The 20921-nt window shown below is 51.3% G+C and overlaps 1 protein-coding gene across 1 annotated transcript in view; it reads right to left on the bottom strand.

Moving 5' to 3' along the window:
- PTGIS (prostaglandin I2 synthase) overlaps positions 1 to 20666 on the bottom strand; it is a 39494-nt gene extending 18828 nt beyond the window's left edge. Inside the window, exons 1-5 of the mRNA XM_042980191.1 lie at positions 20557 to 20666; positions 12358 to 12481; positions 10922 to 11100; positions 8898 to 9041; positions 5364 to 5515 (exon numbers count right to left, since the gene is read on the bottom strand). Of these exons, the coding sequence (XP_042836125.1) occupies positions 5364 to 5515; positions 8898 to 9041; positions 10922 to 11100; positions 12358 to 12481; positions 20557 to 20630 (673 nt within the window). The 5' untranslated portion in view covers positions 20631 to 20666. The remainder of the gene's footprint in view (positions 1 to 5363; positions 5516 to 8897; positions 9042 to 10921; positions 11101 to 12357; positions 12482 to 20556) is intronic.
- Positions 20667 to 20921: the final 255 nt, after the last annotated feature.

Here is a 20921-nt window from a genome sequence, read left to right as displayed (position 1 = left end):
GCTCTGTCCCTTCCTAGAAAGATCATCTTTTGCAAAGATTTTGGATCTCCGAGCCTCGACCTCCCCATCTGTAAAATGGGGGCAACCGAGCTCATGGGATCACTAGGAGGATATAAAAACACAGAACACACTTGGTACTGGTAGGGGCCTAGCATGTCATGCTTGCTACATTCTTGCCATTATTCTTAAGTATTATTTATCAGCCCCAATGTAATGACTCAGTGCTGTGAATCAGAACTCCCAGGCCTGTGTAACTAGTAATTGCATTGCAGGTTCAAATTCCAGACCTCCCATGCTGTGTGGCCTTGGCCAAGGCCCTGTCCACCACTGGGTCTCAGTCTTCCCATCTGTAAAACGAGGGGCCCAGAGTTGAGTACCTCTCAAGTTTTTCCTCAGAAGCCCCTCTGAGCCCTAGAAACCTGGGCATAGTCCAGAGAGGGACATATCTTTAAAGTCCTGTGTTTTCGGGTTCGAGCCCCACCTCGGGCTCTTGTGCTGACAGCTCTGAACTAGGAGCCTGCTTCGGATTCTGTGTCTCCCTCTCTCTGCCCCTCCTCCACTCGCACTCTGTCTCTGTCTCAAAAATAAACATTAAAAAAAAAATTTAAAGTCCTGTCTTTTCCCTATAAAATGCATTAGATTTTTGCATTAGACTCTGTGATTCCTTCTTTTTCCTTTCTTTCTTTCTTTCTTTCTTTCTTTCTTTCTTTCTTTCTTTCTTTCTCTTTCATGTTTATTTTTGAGAGAGAGGGAGAGAACATGAGCAAAGGAGGAGCAGAGGGAGAGGAGGACAAAGGATCTGAAGTGGGTTCTGTACCAACAGCAGAGAGCCCAATCACAGAGTCAGATGCAGGGCTCGATCCCACGAACTGCGAGATCATGACCTGGGCTGAAATCAACAATCAGACACCCAACCAACCGGGCCACCCAGGCACCCCTAGACTCTGTCATTCTTTATTATAAGGATGCTTTTCTTCCCAAAACAATATTCAAAGAAAACACGCCCCTCCCAAATAATTTAGTAAAACGAATGTTGCAGAAAGCAGTGTATTTAGCTTGGGGCTCTATCTGCCCCCAATTCCCTCCTATATGAGAAGCACCAGACTCTGTGATCTAAGCATCCCCCAAAGGGTCAATTTTCTTTTAAAATATGTTTATACATTTGTTTTAAATGGTGCTTTTAGATGTTTATTTATTTATTTGGAGAGACAGAGAGTGAGAGCAGGGGAGGGGCAGAGAGAGAGGGAGAGAGAGAGAATCCCAAGCAGGCTTTGCACTGTCAGCATAGAGCCGAACGTGGGGCTCAATCTCATGAACCATGAGATCATGACCTGAGCCAAGATCAACAACAGTCAGACACTTAACCAACTGAGCCACCCAGGTGCCCCAAAATGTTTATAATTTTAATAGTGGAGGAGAAATAATGTATCCATGTGGCAAAAAAAAAAAAAAAAAAGTAAGAAAAAGAAAGAAAGCATCTCTAAGAGTTCAAACGGGCATTTCCATCCCATCTCAGCCTTCTCGGAAGCAAAATGTTCCCACAGGCTTAGAAAACAAAGATGTTAACCATACTTACCGTGGTGCTCATTGCACAATATATGTAAGTCAAGTCATCATGCTGTATACCTTAAACTTACATGGTGTCGTGTGTCAATCATTTCTCAATGAAACTGGAAAAAAAAATAAACTAAAAAATCCCACAATATACCCACTCTTCTCATGGTTTTGGTATATCCCGTTCTACTTGACGGTTGCTGTTTTCCTTTATGTGAATGTATAACTTATTTCACCAGTCCCCGCGGGTGGACCTACAGGCTGTCTGCAGCATTTGCTATTATTATAAGCAACGGGCAATGAGGATCTTTGTGCATCTCTAGATGTGTGCAAGCACTGCTGTAGGATAATTCCTAGTAGTAGAAGTTCAGGTTCGAGGGAATGAGCATTTCTGTTTTGGCAGGTTCTGCCACATCACTCTTCCAAAGAAGCTGCCCTCTTCACAAGCCCAACAAAGTCTGAGGGCAGCTGTCCATCTGTCCAGCCCCAAGATGAGAAACCTTCCCCAACACTGCCACCTGCTGCCCGCACTGGGAAATGCAGCTTTCCTATACCCAGCCCAGGGCGGCTCCCTGAATGACCCAGGGTCCCCTATAATAGCGTGGGTATGGATGGATGAATGCGCAATGGAGAAACCACTCTTTCCTGGAGAAGCAACCGATGCTGGGAGGTGCCAGGTGCTTTACACACAGGATTTTGCAATCAGACCACGTTTTTCCTTTTGCCGGCTCTGCCTCCTAACAGTTGTGTGTCCCTGACAAATGACTTCATCTGTCTGGGCCTATTTCCTTACCTGCAAAATGGGTATAATAAAATCAACCTTCTAGCACTGATGGTTCAATAAGATCATGAATTGTCTCTAAAAGGATGATAAGAGGTAACCCGCAGAGAGGAAAAGCAAATGGCTAGTGACACACGAAAAGCTGTTCCATCACAGCGATCAGGGAAATGCCCATAAAGCCAGATGCCCTTTTTTGTCCATCAGGTTGGCAAGGTCTTAAAATCTGATAACTGTTTGTTGACAAGGCTGTGGGGAAATGCAAATTAGAACAACAAGTTACCTGCCTCTGCCCATCAGATTGGCAAACAAATGCAAAGACTGATAACATCTGGTGGGGGAATGAGCAGACTCCTTCCCTTCGGGCAGGCGTATGAATTGCTCCACGGTTTTGGAAATGATGTGGCAGCAGCTAACAAGAATTTTAATGTGTATGCCTTCTGACACGGCAAACCCACTTCCAGGAAAGTGTCGAGAGGAATAAAATCACCAGATGGTAGCAAAGATACAAATACAATGAAATACTAAAGTAGCCACACACACACACAAAAGGAAACAATTATAAGTATCCACTGGAAGGGGATGGTTGCCTAAATGCTGACATGCAAGAGCTGCAAAGATGACTCAATTCTCTGCGTGCTGATTTTATATCCTTCTACTCTGCCAGTCTTTTTCACTTGAGTTAGTTCTGTCATGGATTTCCTGGGGTTTTCCCAGCACAGTATCAGATCTTCTGCAAACAGGGATAGTCTTACATCTTCTTTACCCATTAAAAAAAATTTTTTTAAACATTTATTTTTGAGAGAGAAAGAGAGACAGAGCACGCGTGGGGGAGGGGCAGAGAGAGAGGGAGACACAGAATCCGAAGCAGGCTCTCCAGGCTCTGAGCTGTCAGCACAGAGCCCGACGCGGGGCTCGAACTCAAGAACTGTGAGGTCATGACCTGAGCTAAAGTCAGACGCTTAACCCACTGAGCCACCCAGGCATCCCTTCTTTACTCATTCTTATGCCAGTAATTGATTTCTCTTATCTAATTGCATTGGCTAATACCACTAGAAGATACTTGTATTGACAGGGAAGAACACACAGCTACGTTGTTAGGTTAAACAAAAACCCAAGCTGCAGATAATAGATATAATTCCTTCTTAAAATACACCCAGTGACACCCTAGATACGTGTCTCTGTCTCTGTAAAACCGAGCATTCCTACGAAACAGTGTGAAGGGATATATGCCAGCATCTTTGCATTGTTAATCACGAGAAGGTTTCCTTCTTAAACAATCTAATGGGCTAAAGTGTGGTTTTTAAAAACTACATAAATAAAGGAAATGGGGTGATAAGCTGTTGTGAGCACTGAATGAGACCATAGTTAACCTGGTATCTGGCACCTAAAAAGTGTTCAAAATGGGGCGCCTGGGTGGCTCAGTCGGTTGAGCGTCCGACTTCAGCTCAGGTCACGATCTCGCGGTCCGTGAGTTCGAGCCCCGCGTCGGGCTCTGGGCTGATGGCTCGGAGCCTGGAGCCTGCTTCCGACTCTGTGTCTCCCTCTCTCTCTGCCCCTCCCCCATTCATGCTCTGTCTCTCTCTGTCTCAAAAGTAAATAAACGTTAAAAAAATTTTTTTTTTTTAAAAAGAAAGTGTTCAACAGAGAAGTGTTTTTTCTTATTACCTCAGCCATTCCCAACAGTCACCCTGCAGGAAGATCCTATTGTTCTCCCCACTTTACAGATGAGATCGCTGAGGCACAGGGACACTATATAGGAGCCCGTAAACTACCTCAAGCCATCTGAGCGGAGCATGTATCAATCACTCCCTTCAACTGCCCCTCTGGAGAAAGGATCTGGGGTAAAAAAAAGACCAGTGACTTGCCCCAAATCATCAGCTCAGAAGCCCCACAGTAGGCATCTGAATCCAGATTTTGCTGCAAATGACTGAGGCCAGGATACACACGACTTCTCAGCCTTCCTGTGCCACTTAGAATACATGCAGTTTCCCGACCTCCCTGGAGACTTGGATTCAAGTGGACCGGAGGGATCTGGGGGCTTGTATTATTAACAAGGGCCGAGAGGCTTATCTCACGAGAGAAGTTTGAGACACAGTGGCCAGAAGAAGAGTGCAGCCCAGTGGTTCGCATGGCCCCTGTGCACTGAATCCTGCCGGAACCTCTTTACCAACACCGAGCTCCCTCTGTAGCCACAAAAGTAAGTGGGGTGGATTTCCACAGACCCAAGCTGAAATACTCCAGATGGGGAGTTCAGGGAGAATGCTACGCGGCCGGACGGTTCCTTCAGTGTGCAAGATCAAGGCCAGAAGAGCGGACGGCTGATAACAGAGAGGTGAAGGCAGGTGTGCCATGGGAGACAGGTACAAAGAAGGTTCGCAGAAGCCCGATTCACAACAGCCCCAAACTGGGAACGACCCACACATCCCTCCACCAGGGGACAGACAGACAGACTACTCTACTGAAATGCTATGCCGTGGGGAAAACAGACGACTGATACACACGGCCACCAGACGAGAGGCTGTGTGAAAGAAGCCAGGCACGAAAGGACACATGCTGCGTGATTCTATTTATAGGAAATTCGTAAACAGGTAAAACTAATCCCAGGCGACAGGAACCAATATGGCGGCTCCCTCTGCGTGGTGGGTGTTGACTGGGAAGGACACGAAGTATATAGATTTACCTCTCAGCCGTGCATTTAGGACCTGGGTGCTTTCCTGTATGAAAATCATAACTCAGCAGAAAAAAGTAATAGAAACCTTTAAAAATAGGAAATAAAAATAACTCACAACGAGGTCCCCAGGCCCCACTCTGGATGTACTGCATCTACCAGGAACCCCAGCTCGGGCCCAAGCCCTGCCTCCTACCACTGTACTCTTGCGTAGGCCCGGTGACAGGGATCTCACTGCTGCCCAGGGCATGAGAATGTCCTTCCGCCCATGTTGCCTGTGAGCCTTCAGCTTGAGTGTGGGCTCCCCCTCTGGGTCCCTCTGTCTGCCCCACGGCCCACCAGGGTCCCCATGGTGCTTACCCACTGACAGGGAGCCACGTGCCAGTTTGGGGAGCAGGAGGTCGAGCTGGCGGAAGGTGTGGAAGACATCGGCTGAGTGGGTGCGGTCCTGGGCCCGGCTCTCACGGGTGCGTGGCAGAGCTTCGACTCCGTACAGAGTCAGGTAGCCGGCTCTGGGGGAGGCAAACGGCGGGTCAGAGGGTCCTCCTTGGACGCTTCTGGCCAAACCCTCCCACGGTGGCCTACAAGCTTTTCTTCATGCATACGGCTAATAACCACCTGCCTTTCCTACTTTCTGCCTGGACTCTTCTGGGCCAGGGAGTCAGCAGTGGAGAAAACAGACAAAACCCTCAGGCCCTCAGGGAGTGGACCCTCTAGTGCGGAACATACACAACAGGCAACAGACTCAGGCGAACGAGTGATACACCAGCTGGGGCTCAGAGGTGCGGACAAAGCCGGCTGGAATGTGGCGGTGAAGGGTGGGGAGGGGCTCAGAGATGCAGAGCTCATGACCTGCCCAGCCCACTAGACTAAGGCAGCAACCCCTCCTTCAGAACAGCTGAACCTCCCGGGGTCGTACATGCATCTCTGCATCGGCACAGAAGGAATCCCACCCCACCTCCCACCGCTCCCCAGGTCACGTAAGGCCCTGGGTCCCTCTTCTCCACACCAGTGCCCTCAGTTTCCTTAAGGCAGAGCTGGAAAGGTGTAGCTCACAAACTCGATTCATCCACCAACATGTTGTGTTTGGTTAATAGAATTTTCCTATGAACAAACTGAACAATTGGGGAACCACACAAAAGCTTAATTTCCCCCTCATCTCATCTTGAAAATGGAGAGAATTTGGGCCCCTGGGAGCCTGTGGTCCCGCCTGCCAACCCTGGACAGCAGAGGAGTCACAGCCGCTCCTTTATCCAGGAACAAGCTGAGTCAGCTGGCCCTGTGGTCTCTGGTCCCATTTGTGCTGGTTTTTTCCTTAAAGCAGAGAACCATTTCCCTGTATATATATATTTCTATGAAAAATATGCAACAAAACGAAACCACCAGAACCCCAGCAAAACCCAAGAAGGCAACGAGGTTTCACACTGTGGAAGTGAAGGCCCTTCCCAAGGCCACCTGCACTTCTAAGTGACACAGAACTTGGCGGGAGATAGAATAAATCGCCATGTGTTAACACCATGTGACCTATAGGTGGCGCCAGGAGCCATGAAGAAGAATAGGCCTGGACTAGAGCTGGGTAAAGAGAGGGCTCTCAGACTAAGTGGGGGGAGGTCAGGAAAGGCCTCTCTGAGGTGACACTTGAGATGGGAATGAAGTGAGGCAAGAGTCATGCAGACATGTAGGGAACAGCATTCTCAGGCAAGGGAACAGAAACTGCAAAGCCCTTGGGGTGGGAGTGTGCTGGGCCGGGACAGATCACGCAGGATCCTGCGGCCCGGGTTAGAACTCTGGATGGGACTCTGAGCAAGGCAGGGGTGCCATAGGACAGGTTGGGGGGCTTAAGTGGTGGCATCTCATGGTTTGGGGCTACATGAACCCGCACCTCCTGTCATCCAACCCATTCATCCCCTTCCTGTCCCAGGGGCCGCGGACGGCACCAACAAGGCCCAAGCCCACCAAGCCAGGAAACAGGAGCTCCAGCCCAGCCAGGCCTCAGACCCTGAAGACACAGGGGTCCATTTACATCTGACCCCACACACACACACACACACACACACACACCGCTGTTGCCAGGGGCCTAGACAGCCCAGCCACCACCCCACTGTCCCCACTTCCCCTGATGCCACAGCTTTTCCTCTCTCACTGCTTCTCTCAGAGAAGGACACGGGGCCAAGGGAGCCAGGAGACGTGGGAGATGCCCTGCTGGGAACTTGGGGACTGGTTTTAGCTGCTCCTCTCTGGACCTCGGTGTCCCCATCACACGAGGACAGGATGGACCAGACCAGCGTCACCCAGATGAATTACAGCCCTTGATGGTGTGTGCGCCACTCCAGGGGGACAGGAGAAAAAACGTGGGCCACCGACACATCAAAGGTCATGCTGGAAAGCGTGGGCTCTGCGGACAGCCCTGCCAGGACCCCCGCGACGGGACTCGAGGCAAATGCCTTAGGTTCTCCCGGCCTCGGCTTTTGCATCTCTCAAACGGGGTTTGTACAGTCCCAGCCTCGGAGAGGGGTTGTGAGGGCGAAATGCGTTTACACCCCTTGAGCCCACACTGCGTGCACATACGTAGCTGTCCTGAACGTGCCTGGGTCCCCATATGTGGCAGCAAATGCCTCTCCTTTATTCTGAAACTGTGTCTCCAATTTTTTTGAAGCAGCTGAAATGAGCTGTGGTTTATGAAATGCTGGCCAGCTAACGGCAGCAGCAGCAATCAGCGGGCTGTCCTTATTCCTCTCCCCACTCACAGCCTGCACCCCCGCTCCCCTCCCCCCCACGGCCCCAATCAAATCCTCAGCAGGTCCCGTCAGCTCTGTCCCCCAGAAATACCCCATTGTTGCCATCTCCCCGTCACCTCTGGGTCCAGGCCCCCGGTCTCTCACCTGGGTGACTATAACAGCCTCCCAGCGGGCCCTCCTGCCTCTCCTGCCACACACCCACCTCAGGTTAGCCTCTGTCCACAGCCAGAGAGAGCTGTGAAACCCAAGTCCAATCACGTCAGGCCCCCGCTTAACCCTCCCCCCCACCCCCCCAACCCCGCTGTCACTCATTTTACTGAGAATGTACTCCAAAGCCTCTCACGGCCTTGCGGCTCTGTGAGACTCGGTTTCCGCAAGGGCTCTGACTCATCTTAACCCCACTGCCTGGGTTCGCTGCGCTCAGCCACAGTGGCCCGCTGCCCAAGCTTCCTCCCACCTCCGCGACTCTGCACCTGCTGGTCCTACCGCCTACTTGTGGCCAGCTCCCAACTCTGAGGCCAGACCCGCAGAGAAGCCCTTACTTTCAGCCTGGTTCAAAGAGCTCCCCAGACACAATCAACCCATCTGCGGATCTCCGTTGTCTGTATTTGTCACTCTCTGACATAACTGTCTTTATTTACTGGTTTATTATCGGTCTCTCCAACGAGCGCCAGCCCGCTGAGTTTCAGTTTGTTGTCTGTCTTTCCCCTGCTGTACGTCCAGTGCCTGGAATAGTGTCTGGGCCTCCTGAAGGAAGGAACGTTAGTGCAGTTTTTACTATAAGTTTACGAGTTCTGATAAAAAGTTGAAGTCCTGGGTTGGCCTCCCGAACGTTTTGTTTTCCTGGTCCGTGAAGTCTAAGGTTTGGAAACCACAGGAAAAGATGGTCTCTGAAACCTTGTTTTGCTACTCCCTCTCTGGACAGCTGGCAAGGCCCCTTTTCCTGACTTGCGCCTCCTTTACGACTCACAGCCTGAGCCAGGTGCACGCCTGGGGTCCCAGACACGAAAGGTCATCTTGCAGTCTTCGCTTCTGAGTGTCCCAAACTGCTTCCCCACCCACAAAGTCTTCATGGTTCCCGTGGCCACTATTAACGGCTGAGCCGGGTGCAGAGTGCTGGGCTCCACTCCCGACGAGGGGAGCCGCACCGGCTCACCTGAGCAGGAAGTTGTAGGAGAAATCGAGGAGACCCATCTCATGCCAGCCACCGCCCGCTTCTGTGGCGTCCCCCAGCAGGACAGTGCGGAGGTTGGTGTACATGGCTTCCGTGAGCGCCTGGAGGTCCTTGTGGAGGAGAGTCCTGGGGCAGGAAACAAAGTAAGAGCACAGCTTCCAGTGGGAAACGTATGCACACAGGCGCCCCTATTCCCAAAGCTCAGGGTCCCAGGGCCCCAGGGCCCCACTGGCAACAGGGGCCTGCGGACAACTGGCTTAACCACGATGGTATTACTATTAATACCATCATCAATGACAGTGACAGTTACTCTTCATGGTGCTAAGCACCATGATCCTGTTTCATCTTTTGACAACTCTAGGGAATCACAGTTGCTGTTATGACACCCATTTTACAGACAGAGAAACTCAGGGACAAGAGAGGAACGTGACTTTCCCAAGGTCACCCAGCCACAGAGTCTTGAATTCCTAACCGTGACAGTCTGCCCCTCCTTGGGGCACACAAGCTTGGATAAGGAACCCAAAGACGTCTGGAAGAGAGAGAAACAGCAGGCCGACCCTTCCTCCTTGAGACCCAAAGTTAGGCACACCTGTTTGGATAAAGTGTCCCCTGACCAATGATTGCCAGGTAGGACACAGTCCTGAGTGACCCTGATCTAGCTGTTCCCTAGACCCCACTCCAAGCACTTGATGGAGACAGTAGCCCTTAACAGATGCAGGAGCCATGCCCAGTAGACAACGTGCGGGCTTAGGAGAAATTTCCAGAAACTCTTAGGGCAGACACTGGAGGAAAGTGGGGTCCTCCTTGGGTAGCGGGGTAGAATGCAGCGAACCGAGGAATCTTATTGCTAATGGGACCCAATGGTCCCCCTAGAATGCCAGGACCTAGGACACTTGGGCTCAGAAATCTCCTAGCGGCCATCCCACAGAGCCAAGTTCAGACTGGGTACTTCCTCTCATCAGCATTCACCTCATACTCTGGCCTTTCCTCAGCTTTAGCAGCCCTGCAAAACCCAGTCTTCTAGAGACTTTTCCTAACCCCAGGAGGCCACCCTTCCTGGAGACAGATCACTAAGGATTCCTGTCAGACTGCACGAACTCTAGGGATGCACACACTGTCTTATTTCCTCAGCATCTCAGCTGGAGTCTGCAGACCTGGGTTCAAATCTCAGCTGTGCCATTTACCAGTGATGGAACACGCACGTCACTTCACTCCTGAGTGTGTTTCCTCACCTGTAAAACGAGGATAAAAATATCTACCTCTTGAGGTAGATCGATTGCACAGAGATGTAAGTGTTCCTATCAAACACCCGGCATGTGACTGGCATCTTCAAATTGTGGTTGGCATCATTCTGGGCCCCCTGCATCTAGACCAGTGTATAGAAAGTCCTCAGATATTTGCAGAAGTAATGAATGCAGAGTACATGTGCCCACACGTCCTCATGCTGATATAATTATTCTTTATGTTTCAGGACCTACATCACTTCCTCGCTGTGTGACCTTGGGCAAGTCTTCTCCGAGCCCCAGTGTCCTCATCCATAAAGTGGGGCTGTAAGTTACTCACCCTCCAGCATTGTCATGAAGACTAATGAGACCACAGAGGATGGGCTCGAAACTATTAGCCCCCCCGCCCACCTCCCTTCCTTTCACACGAGGAAACAGAGGCCCAGAGAGGGCAAGGGATTTGCCCCAAGTCACACAGCTAGGAAGTGGGGGAGCTGGGATTTGACTCTCGGTCTGGCTGACCCAAACCCTGGGCTCCTCCTACTGAAATCAGACCTGTCTCCTAAAAGAAGTAAAGACGAGAAGAGCCTTTCTTCAGCCCAATTCTTTGGGGCTGGTTTTTTTTTTTTTTGGTTTCCTTTGTGTCTGTCTTCTCAAAACAAATGTCTTGACCGGATACCTGGTGTGGACACAAACTCAAGCCACTCAGCACCTGGGCTATGCAGGCAGAAGCAGGTCACGCCCTCCCCCGCCCACCCACAGGGGCCACCTTGAGCCACTCACGGTTTCATCTTGGCCTTTTCATCACTGGGGCTGTAATGTGGGAGCTGCAAGTCAAAAATCCTCTCCATGAGGAAGACAGCATAGGCGTGGAAGTCCAGCTTGGTGCGAGGCTCCCACACCACCGTGTCATAGGAGTGGGGGTCCAGGAGGACAGTGACATACCTGCCCCCCACCAGCACCTGTGGGAAGTCAGCAGGGACGAGGTGAGGAGAAATGCCATCAAGGACAGGAGCTCTCAGTGGTCGTCAGGGGCCTACCCTGTGCCAGGACCTGACATTTCACAGACAGTGTTCTCCCATCCACTCCTCACGACTGTCTGTGACGTGGGGACCACTTATAGCCGAAAACTGAGGCTGACAGAAGGCAGGGGATGTGCTCAAGATCACACAGCTGAGACACAGTAGAGAAAGGACTGGCATTCAGCATTTTTCGGTAGCAAACGTCGGGCTCTCAACCACCTCACTCTTCAGCACCTGCCATCATTATCTTGGTTACTGTCGTATCTTCAGCATCCGGGAGAGAGTCTGCCCACAGAAGGCAGCAAATGGGTGTTGTGCGTATCATGGGTGGAGAGACCAGATAGAACAGGTGGCTAGATGAGTGGATGCTGTTGGATAAATGCTAGCGAATGGGCCAGAAATACCCACTTCTTTGGGAGGCCGAGCCCTGAATGTAACCTGCTGCCCAAGAAGGTAAGGAAAAGAGAAAGCGCTGTAATCCTGTAATTAACAAAGGAAAGGGAATTTTCCCTCAAATGTCTGTGTGGGGGAGTGGTCACACAACTCTCAACACCCACGCAACTGCCTCGGGCCCGTTTCCAAAGTGTGATCTGGGAGTCATGTTACTCGAACTCTCTTATAAAATGTAGGCCAAAATCCAAGAAGAAATGCCACTGGATGGATTGTTGGGTAAATGGAAGGATATCAGTGAATGTACGTTGGATGGAAAGATGAATGGATGAGGAGGTTAGATGGAAGCTGAAAGTGTGGATGAATGTTGGGAACATGTGGCAGCAGGCTAAGTGGATACTGGGGAAAAGGACCGAAGGACGAATGTGGGATGGGTGGAACCCAAAAGGATACCTGAAGGTGGATGGGTGTGGTGGTTGTTTGGACGTTGAAGGATGGATGGATGGATGGATGGATGGATGGATGGATGCTGGATAGATGGAAGTTGAGTGGATGGATAGAGGTCAGTTGGATGGACAAACAAGAACTTCATAGACACTGAATGACTGCATCACTTGATGCTGGGAAGAAGGAATGGATGTTACTCAGTGTTGGCTGTACAGCTGGATGGGAAAATGGATGGAAAATTGGCAAGACCACTGGATGGTAGGTTAGGGTATGGAAGGATATAGAAGGAATCAGTGAACACCAGACGACAGGCCCACCTGCTCACCCCCTTCCCTCCCTCGACGCACATGAGGCACTTACAGTAAATATATCACCATGCTTCTCCTTCATCCTGGTGAGGAAGCTGGCAGCATCTTTTCCAAATTCCAAGGCATGGCCCAACCACGGGATACTGCCCACGTCCAGAGGAGGCTCACCAGGTCGCCTGCAGAAGCCATAGTACTTATCACTATTTGATAAAGTAGGGAAGAAGAAAAAGAGTGTAGGGCATGGGGTATGACTTTTCAGCGGAGAGAAGGCTTCCCTGGGACATTGGAGAAAGACCTGAAGGTGGTGAGGGAAGGAACCCTATCTGGAAAAAGAGCCTGCCAGGCAGAAGTAACAAGTGCAAAGGCCCTAAGGCTGGATCATGCCTGGCGTGTTCCACGAACAGTAAGGAGGCCAGTATGGCTGGAGTGGAGGGACCGAGGAGAACAGGAGACGTTGAGGCCAGAGCAGGAACAGGTGTCAGACCATGCAGAGCCTTGGAGGCAGCTGTGAGGACTTTTAACTTTTTCCCTGCATGAGGTGGGAGCCATGGGAGAGCTTCGAGCTGCACAGGGACACGATTTGACTTAAGTTTTTACAGGATCCTTTTGGTGGCTGAGTAGAGGAGAGACTGCAGGGGGCCAAGAGGAGAAGCTGGGTGACCAGTTGATGTTGGTACATCTTAGGGAATCCAATCGAGGTGGGCTTTCCCTGTGGGTGGGAGAGCTTTCTAGAACCCAGAAGTACAAGGACACAGAGTTCTCTGCCTGAGCCAGCGTGGACAGGGCTTTGGTCATCTCACACCCCCTGCCGTGCCCACAGAGAAAGGATGAGACTGGAGACACGGTTGAGTGATTGAGTGGCAAAGGGTAGCAGAAGGACCGTCCTCATCACTGACCCCTGGCTGCCCCTGCCCCACCATCCTCTGGGGGAGGGGCTGTTCGCTAGGGAGAGCTAATCATGATCACGAAGTGGGCCTCAAATAGCAAGACCGCTGCTCATGGTGGACCCCTGGGAGGTCCTTAAACCCAGGCTAGGACCCCTATCTTTGTCGTAGAACGATCAGAACCACAGGCATGCAGAGAGCTCCCCGTCTGGTGAATAGCAAGCCATCCCTTGTCTTCTCACTCGCTCACCGAATAGTAACTGGGAAGCAGGCACTGTTCCACGTGCTGGGGTTACAGCAGTGAACGGGACAGGCAAGGTGCCTGGCTTCATGGGGCTTACATACTAATAAGGGGAAGGCAGACAAAAGCAAAAAAAAAAAAAAGCAAAATCATTTCAGAGAGTGACAAGCGTGATAAAGAAACTAAAGGAGCTACGAGTGAACAATGAAAAGACACATAACCCGATTTTTAAATGCACGAAGGAGGTGAACGGACAGTTCTCTGACGGAGATGCACAAATGGCCGGTGAACAGATGAAAAGATGCTCGACGTCGTGAGGCACTGGGGAAAAAATGCAAATCAAAGCCACAGTGTGGCACCATTTCACACGAAGATGGCTCTCCTCTAAAAAAAGAAATAGTCGCTGTTGGCAAAGATGTGGAGAAATGGGGATCCGCATATAGTTCTGGTGGGAATGTAAACGGTGCAGCTCGTGTGGAAACTAGCCTGGCAGGTCCCTGAAAATCTAAGTTACCACACAACCCAGCAACATACCCCAAAGAACTGAAAACGTAAGTTCATATAAACCTGTACACAGCTGTTCACAGTGGCATTAGTCATAGTGGCCAAAAGATGGACCCAATGCAGATGTCGCTGACTGATGAGTGGACAGACAAAATACGGTATGTTCATGCCGTGGGAGATTATTCAGCCATAAAAAGGAATGACTGATTCATGCTACAGTGTGGAAGAACTTTAAAACCATTCTGCCGAGCGAAAGAAGCCAGACACAGAGGTCACCTCTTGGGTGATCGACTTCTACGCAATGTCCAGAAAAGGCACATCCAGAGGGGCAGAAAGATTAGTGGTTGCCAGAGCTCGAGGGAGAATACAGAGTGACTGCTTATGGAGGCAGGTTTCCAGGTTTCTTTTGGGGAATGACAAAAAATATTCTGGAGTTAGGCAGTGGTGAGGGCGGCACAACCCTACAAATATTCTAAAAAGCACTGATTGTATACTTTTTTTTTTAATGTTTATTTATTTCTGAGAGAGAGAGGCGGGGGGGCAGAGAGAGAGAGACACAAAATGCAAAGCAGGCTCTAGGCTCTGAGCTGTCAGCACAGAGCCTGATGTGGGGCTCAAACCTACCAACTGCAAGATCCTGACCTGAGCTGAAGTCAGACGCTTAACTGACTGAGCCACCCAGGTGCCCCTGAATTGTATACTTTAAAATGGTAAATGTAGGGGCACCTGAGTGGCTCAGCCGGTTAACCGTCTGACCTCGGCTCAGGTCATGATCTCACGGTTCATGAGTTCGAGCCCTGCATCAGGCTCTGTGCTGACAGCTCAGAGCCCGGAGCCTGCCTCAGATTCTGTATCTCCCTCTCTGTCTGCCCCTCCCCTACTTGTGCTCTGCCTCTCTCTCTCAAAAATAAATAAACATTTAGGAAATGTTTTTAAATGGTAAATGTTATAGTGTGTGAATTATATCTCAGCAAAGAAAAAAGAGAGCTAGGTGACAAGGGCTGGTCAGGGAGGGCCTCCCTGTGGAGGTGCCATGTGAGCAAAGACCAGCAGGATGAGAACGGAGTGGAGCGCCAGAGTGGGGACAGAAGGAATTTAGGCAGTGGGAACAGCGAGTGCAAGGGCCCTGGGGTGGGGGGCTTTCCAGACAGCAGGCACTAGTGCGGCTGGAGTGGACTGTAGGGGTGAGAGGCAGGATTTGACCTGCAGCTAGGATCAGGTTTCCATGCCCAGTATGATGGGGAGCCCCTGGAGGGTTGGAAGGTGGGGCTGGAAAGTGATGTGGTTATGCTTTTAAAAAGTCACAACACAGATCATCCAGGAGTGTGACAACGGAAGTGGAGGTGAAGCTAGCATCCGACTCCCCCGCTTCCAGGACGGGGGGCTTCTTCCTCTAAGACACCTTTGGGGGTATGAGCAGGGGCTACGGCTTCCTTTCCCTGCTCTTTGTCCAGGCTGCGGCCAGAGCTCCCCGGTGAGCCAGGTGTTATTTCTGGCAGCTTTCATCTTTCCCCAGAAAAGTCCCAAGGAGGCTCAGACAAAGGCAGGAAGCTGGGAGCCCAGGAGTCTGACCCGCGATGTAGCCGGCTGGCTCTTGGATCCTAGGCCCTGCATCCAGCTCGGGCCCAGGCCACATTCCAGGGTGACTCAGCCGTCAGCCAGCAGGGATGAAGGAGACTCTATTTTGGGGTCTGCGGTCTCCAGCCTCGCCCACGGACACCCTCACTGTTTTGAGATACGGCCAGGCCCTTGGAGAGGAGGGAGGGAGGGCTGGACCCCCTCATCCCCGGCTCCTGCCCACACAGCCTGTCCCTCCGGTTTCAGATGCCAAGACACCTTTTCTGATTCCCCACTTCCCGTCACATGGGCCCCTCCCCAAACTGCCCACTCGCCACTCACAGACTCCATGGCCAACCTTGCCACCTGGCCTCTCTCTCACGCTCAACCCTCTGCAAAGTGGGGGAGAAGGTTAAGGATGGGCAGCACCCAGCTTTGTGCCCTGAAGCATCACACCCACACTGGACGGAAGTTCCACGAATATAGGCACTTGACCCCCAACACTTAACAACAGTGTCTGGCACAGAGAAGGCGTTTAATAACTATGTGTCAGATGAATGATTTGTGTATACGGGTGGTGCTCAAAGAGGAGCACCTGCCCCTCCCCCCACCCGCCAGAGTCTGCCAAAGGGGTCAAGGGACCCAACGCAGGTTAAGTGCCCGATACACACAGTCCACATTCTGGTTTGAGCAGAAGCGGCATCATTTAGCTGTGCCGTGTTAGTGGACTGCCTCACCTCTCTGTCCAGGAGTTTCAACTCAACTCAGGGCCTCGGGCTCTGGGAGGATTTCATAGGGGGGGACCGCAGGGTTTCAGCAACCTGAGCGTCTATTCCTCCCCAGGGTTCACCCACAAGCTGCCGGCCATTAACCCTCTTCCCCTCCCCCACTCCTTGCCTCCCACTTCGTAGACGCAGCATGCGGCCACTTTGCTCTAGTTTTTGTTTTCCTGTTTTTGTAACTGACACAGAAGGTTCGGAGAATTCTCAGCGTCATAGGAGAATGGTTAGGGCAAGCAGAGTGACAGAACAGATGCAAACTGGAGAGACAACAGGAGGGGTGGGGACGGCAGCAAGGCTGAGAGAGGGCTCTCCTATGGAGTCCCCAGCAAGGGATGGTCCATTGTCGCATTTTGCGGGAGAAGCTGGAGACCTGGTGTTTTGTACGTGGAACACCCTAATTTTCTCCTCTTGCTGTGTGTGGTACACAGCAGACCCATCTGGGCTGCATCCAACCTCGGGCCGCCACTTGGTGGCCTCTGGTCAGTGCGGGTTGAAACAAGGCACATTTTCTGTGCCCAGAAACTCCGTACCCTGCAAGGGCCCAGATCTTTTCTTGAGCCACCGGGAACCGTCACCTGATGCCACAGTGACCTCCCCACACCTGGAGTGTTCTTCCAAGGCTCTCTAGACCAGACGCACAAGCCCAAAGAGGAAAAGAGACACACGCAGCCCGGTGGGGTGGCCGGGGCACGGGAGATCGGCTACATGAGACTTGGTGGACAAACCAAGGCCCGAAAGGACAGCAGGAAGGATGTTTCTGACAGCCACATGCAGGTCATCAGCCCCAGTGGCACAGAAGTCAGACTCCTAATTCCTGACCCAAGGTCTCCTAATTCCAGTTTACAACCTCTCCCAAGAGAAAACACTCACGGTTACCCAGGCGGGTTTAAAAATCTTTGCTGTAACTGCCAAAATTGGAATTTGGATAAGAGAATTGTGGTTGTCATTTTTTTTTTTGACATGCATTCTGAAATATTTTCTGGAAAGATATTGTAACATCTGGATTTAAAAAATTTTTTTTTAATTTGAGAGAGAGCATGAGAGTGGGGGAGAGGGGCAGAGAGAGAGAGAGAGAGAATGAAAATCTTAAGCAGGATCCATGCTTAGTGTGGAGCCTGATGAGGGGCTCAGTCTCATGACCCTGGGATCACGACCTGAGCCAAAATCAAGAGTCAGACGCTCAACCGACTGAGCCACTCAGGCAACCCGATCTGTAATTTTTTGTAAAAATGTTAACCATCAAATAAGGGGATGATTACATGGGAGTTCTTATACTATTCTTTTATTTTTCTGTATAGGTGAAATTTTTCATCATTAAAAATTTTAACTTAAAAAAAAGCTAGAGGTAAAGACACTTGCTGACTGACTGAAGTTCCTTTTTTTTTTTTTTTTTCTTTTTCCTGAGAAAAGCATGAGTTTTGGAACTGACTGGATGGGGAATATAATTTCAGTGTGGCCCTAAGGAAGTCGCTTAGCCCTTCTAGGCCTCAGCTGTAAAATAGGGTGATGAACATCACCTCAAGTGTCAGTGAGAAGAAAGGAAGGTGTGGGGTCTTGCTTGTTTGATTCATTGTCTACACAGCATCAGCATCATCCACCTCTTTTTCCAACACTTGATTATTTGTCCTTAAGAATCTTCTGGGGGCGCCTGGGTGGCTGAGTGGTTAAGCATCCGACTTCAGCTCAGGTCATGATCTCACAGTTCATGAGTTCAAGCCCCACATTGGGTTCTGTGTTGACAGTGCGGATCCTGCTTTAGATTTTCTGTCTCCCTCTCTCTCTGCCCCTCCCCTACTCTCTCTCTCTCTCTCCCAAAAATGAATAAATAAATAAATAAACATTAAAAAAAAGAATCTTCTGGGAGTAGCCACAACTTACTATCTTACCATCATGTGGTTCTAAGACTTTTGAGCGTTCAGATTACAAATAAAATGTGTGGGAAGCATGGAAATTCATTTTTCCTGGGAATTACAAATCCCTATGGCCCAGATGCATAATCCAGGCAGATCCCGCACAAGTTGCTTAGCTTCTCTGAGACTCAGTTTCCTCCTCTGTAAACTGGGAGTAACAAGAGTGCCCCTTGCTGAGATGGGAGGAGAAGAAGATGAGATTGGGGCCTGAACTGGGGTGCCTGTGGGGTCTCCCCAGGGTCCACCCAACTAACTGCCCCTGAGCTCTCAGTGACCCCAAACCCATACTTCTACCTAGGACCCACTGTTGACCCTCCTAAGCCACCAGGTGTAAACATCAACGACTCACCCTCAAAGATAAATTAGCTCTCTGGATTACAGCAAGAATTTGCTAAAATAATGTTTAACTGGCCTTTCTTCTAACCCAGAAGTTCCATTCTCAACTACCATTCTCATCAGCATCCCCATTTTAAAGATTGAGACACTAAGGCAGAGAGCGGTTACCCAATTTGTTCTTGTTCCTAGAGGCTGAGAGTTTCCACACGCTGAGCACCCAGGGACCCTGCTTCCCAGAACCCACGTAGCTTATAGCCACCACATCGGCTGGGGCGGGGGGGGGAACACAGAGCAGGAGGCCTCACAGGAAGACCACAGCACATTGTCTGAAATAGCAAAAACGCTGGAGACAGCCTAAGGGTCCCTCAGTTGAGACAGGAATAAAAAGGAAAAAAATAAACTTGCCATTCATTCATAATATGAAATACTACACAATCAAAAGAATGAATCAGATCTCCACGCAGCAACATGGACGGACATCAAGACTAAAACCTGCAGTGAAAAAAGCAAATGTGCGATCCGAAAACATCCCTGGACAGAGTTTCCCCAAAAGCCTAACAACTTTGGAAGAATAATTCATTTCTTCACAGAAGAACTTATTTGTGGAGTTTTCCTCTTTCTTCCTCATTTTTTTCAGGCAAATGAACGAATACATAGTTTTAAATTTAACCTGGGAAGGTGTCTGGAGGTTAAAGAAAAAGATCACAAGGTCACTGTTTGGAAGTTGAACTAACCTCTTGTTTAAAAATAAAAAGTTTCCAGAAAAGTTCTGGAATTTTCAGACACTCTCATTTCACACACACACACACACACACACACACACACACACACACACAGTGCCCTGTATTACCTACAACCTCACCAAAGAGGGATCACAGAAGCCAGTGTCGTACTCTGGACTGGATCCTGGCACAGAATGAGCACATGATGGAAAAGCTGATGAAACACAAATGAAGTCTGGAGTTTGGCTCATCTTAACAGACCAGTGTTGGCTTTTTAGTTTTGACGAATGTACCATGATAATGTTAAATGTTAACAATGGCGGAAACTGGATGTGGGAACTCTTTGTACAACCTTTGCAACTTTCTTGCAAATATAAAACCAGTCTCAAATAAAAAGCATACTTTTTAAAAAATCTGGAAGGTTCCCCGCCAGCCTTGCTCTGGCCGCGCTATGCGTAGCCTTGATCAACAAGAAAAGTCTGGAATTGTCGGAAGGGAAGGGAAGGGAAGGGCAGGGCTTCAGTCTTATCTATAACGGGATAAATATTTAAGTCAAATACATTCAGCTATCCCATGTGCAACTCAGATTAACTTTTTAAATTAACTTTGTAAAAAAAGGACTCACTGCCACGGCACTGATTTCAAGTGTATGAGATTTACTCCTTCTCCTAAATCACAGATTCTCAGTGGAGCAGGACAACCTTTGGGACTAGGAAGCTGAGAAGTTTGGCGCGGGTTCTACCCTGCCCAGGCCGTGGGGTCTCAGGGGAAGGGAGACCCCTGTTTCTGGACCAGAGCATTGGGAGATCCGAGTTGCCCCAACCCCCTCGTCCAGGTGGGGGAGGGAGGCCTCCCATGGAAAGTGGTTCCAGGGCTCTGCATTCCCCAGCCTCAACTCGCCCATCTGTGTAATGGGGTGAGGATCAAGGCGACCCCCCCCCCCCCCGAAAACCGAGAAAGCCTGGGGATTGGCTCAAGTAGGTGCTGGATCCGGGAGGGGGCTTCTCGCACCCACCCGGAGACCCTCTCCAGAAAGCCCTTCGCAGGTGCCAGCCGAGCGCGTGTGCACCGGGGGCCGTCTGCCGGGTCCTCCAGCCCCGTCGCCCACTTCCCGGGCCTCCACCCCCCCCCCCGGAGCCTCACCGCCCCCCCCCCAACCCCGGCGGCCTGGCCGTCGTCCTCCCCCCCGGGGTGGGGCGGCGGATGGGCGTCGAGCCCCTTCGCCCCGAGGGGCCGGCCGGTGGGGGAGGGACGAGCGGCTCGGGACCCCGGGGGTCGCCCCTCTGTCCGGGCGGGGGGGGGCGAGGGCACTCACCGCGAGCGTCGACGGCTCAGCAGCAGCAGCAGCAGCAGCGCGGCCAGGAGCCCGAGGAGCAGGGCCCAGGACATGGCCGGGCGGCGGGCGGGCGGGCGACGCTGCGGCGGCGGCGGGCGGGCTCCGGGCGCCCAGGTGCCTCTCGGCCCGCGCGCCCTCCCTCCCCGCTGGCCCGGCCGCGGCGGGACGGGGGCGGGCCCGACGGCGGCGCCGGGGTCCCGGGGGGCGGGGCGCTCTCGGGGAGCCCCTCCCCCAGCTCGGCGGCGCGGGCCCCCACCTCGGGCTCGGAAAGCGGCTGGGAAATGTGGGGTGGAGCGGAGGGGAGCTGCGGGCGGGCGGGCGAGGTGGGAGGGGGGTGCTGCGAG

The sequence above is a fragment of the Panthera tigris genome, chromosome A3, assembly GCF_018350195.1.
Source record: "Panthera tigris isolate Pti1 chromosome A3, P.tigris_Pti1_mat1.1, whole genome shotgun sequence".
Lineage (NCBI taxonomy): Eukaryota > Metazoa > Chordata > Mammalia > Carnivora > Felidae > Panthera > Panthera tigris.
This window is presented reverse-complemented; position numbering and strand designations above follow the sequence as displayed.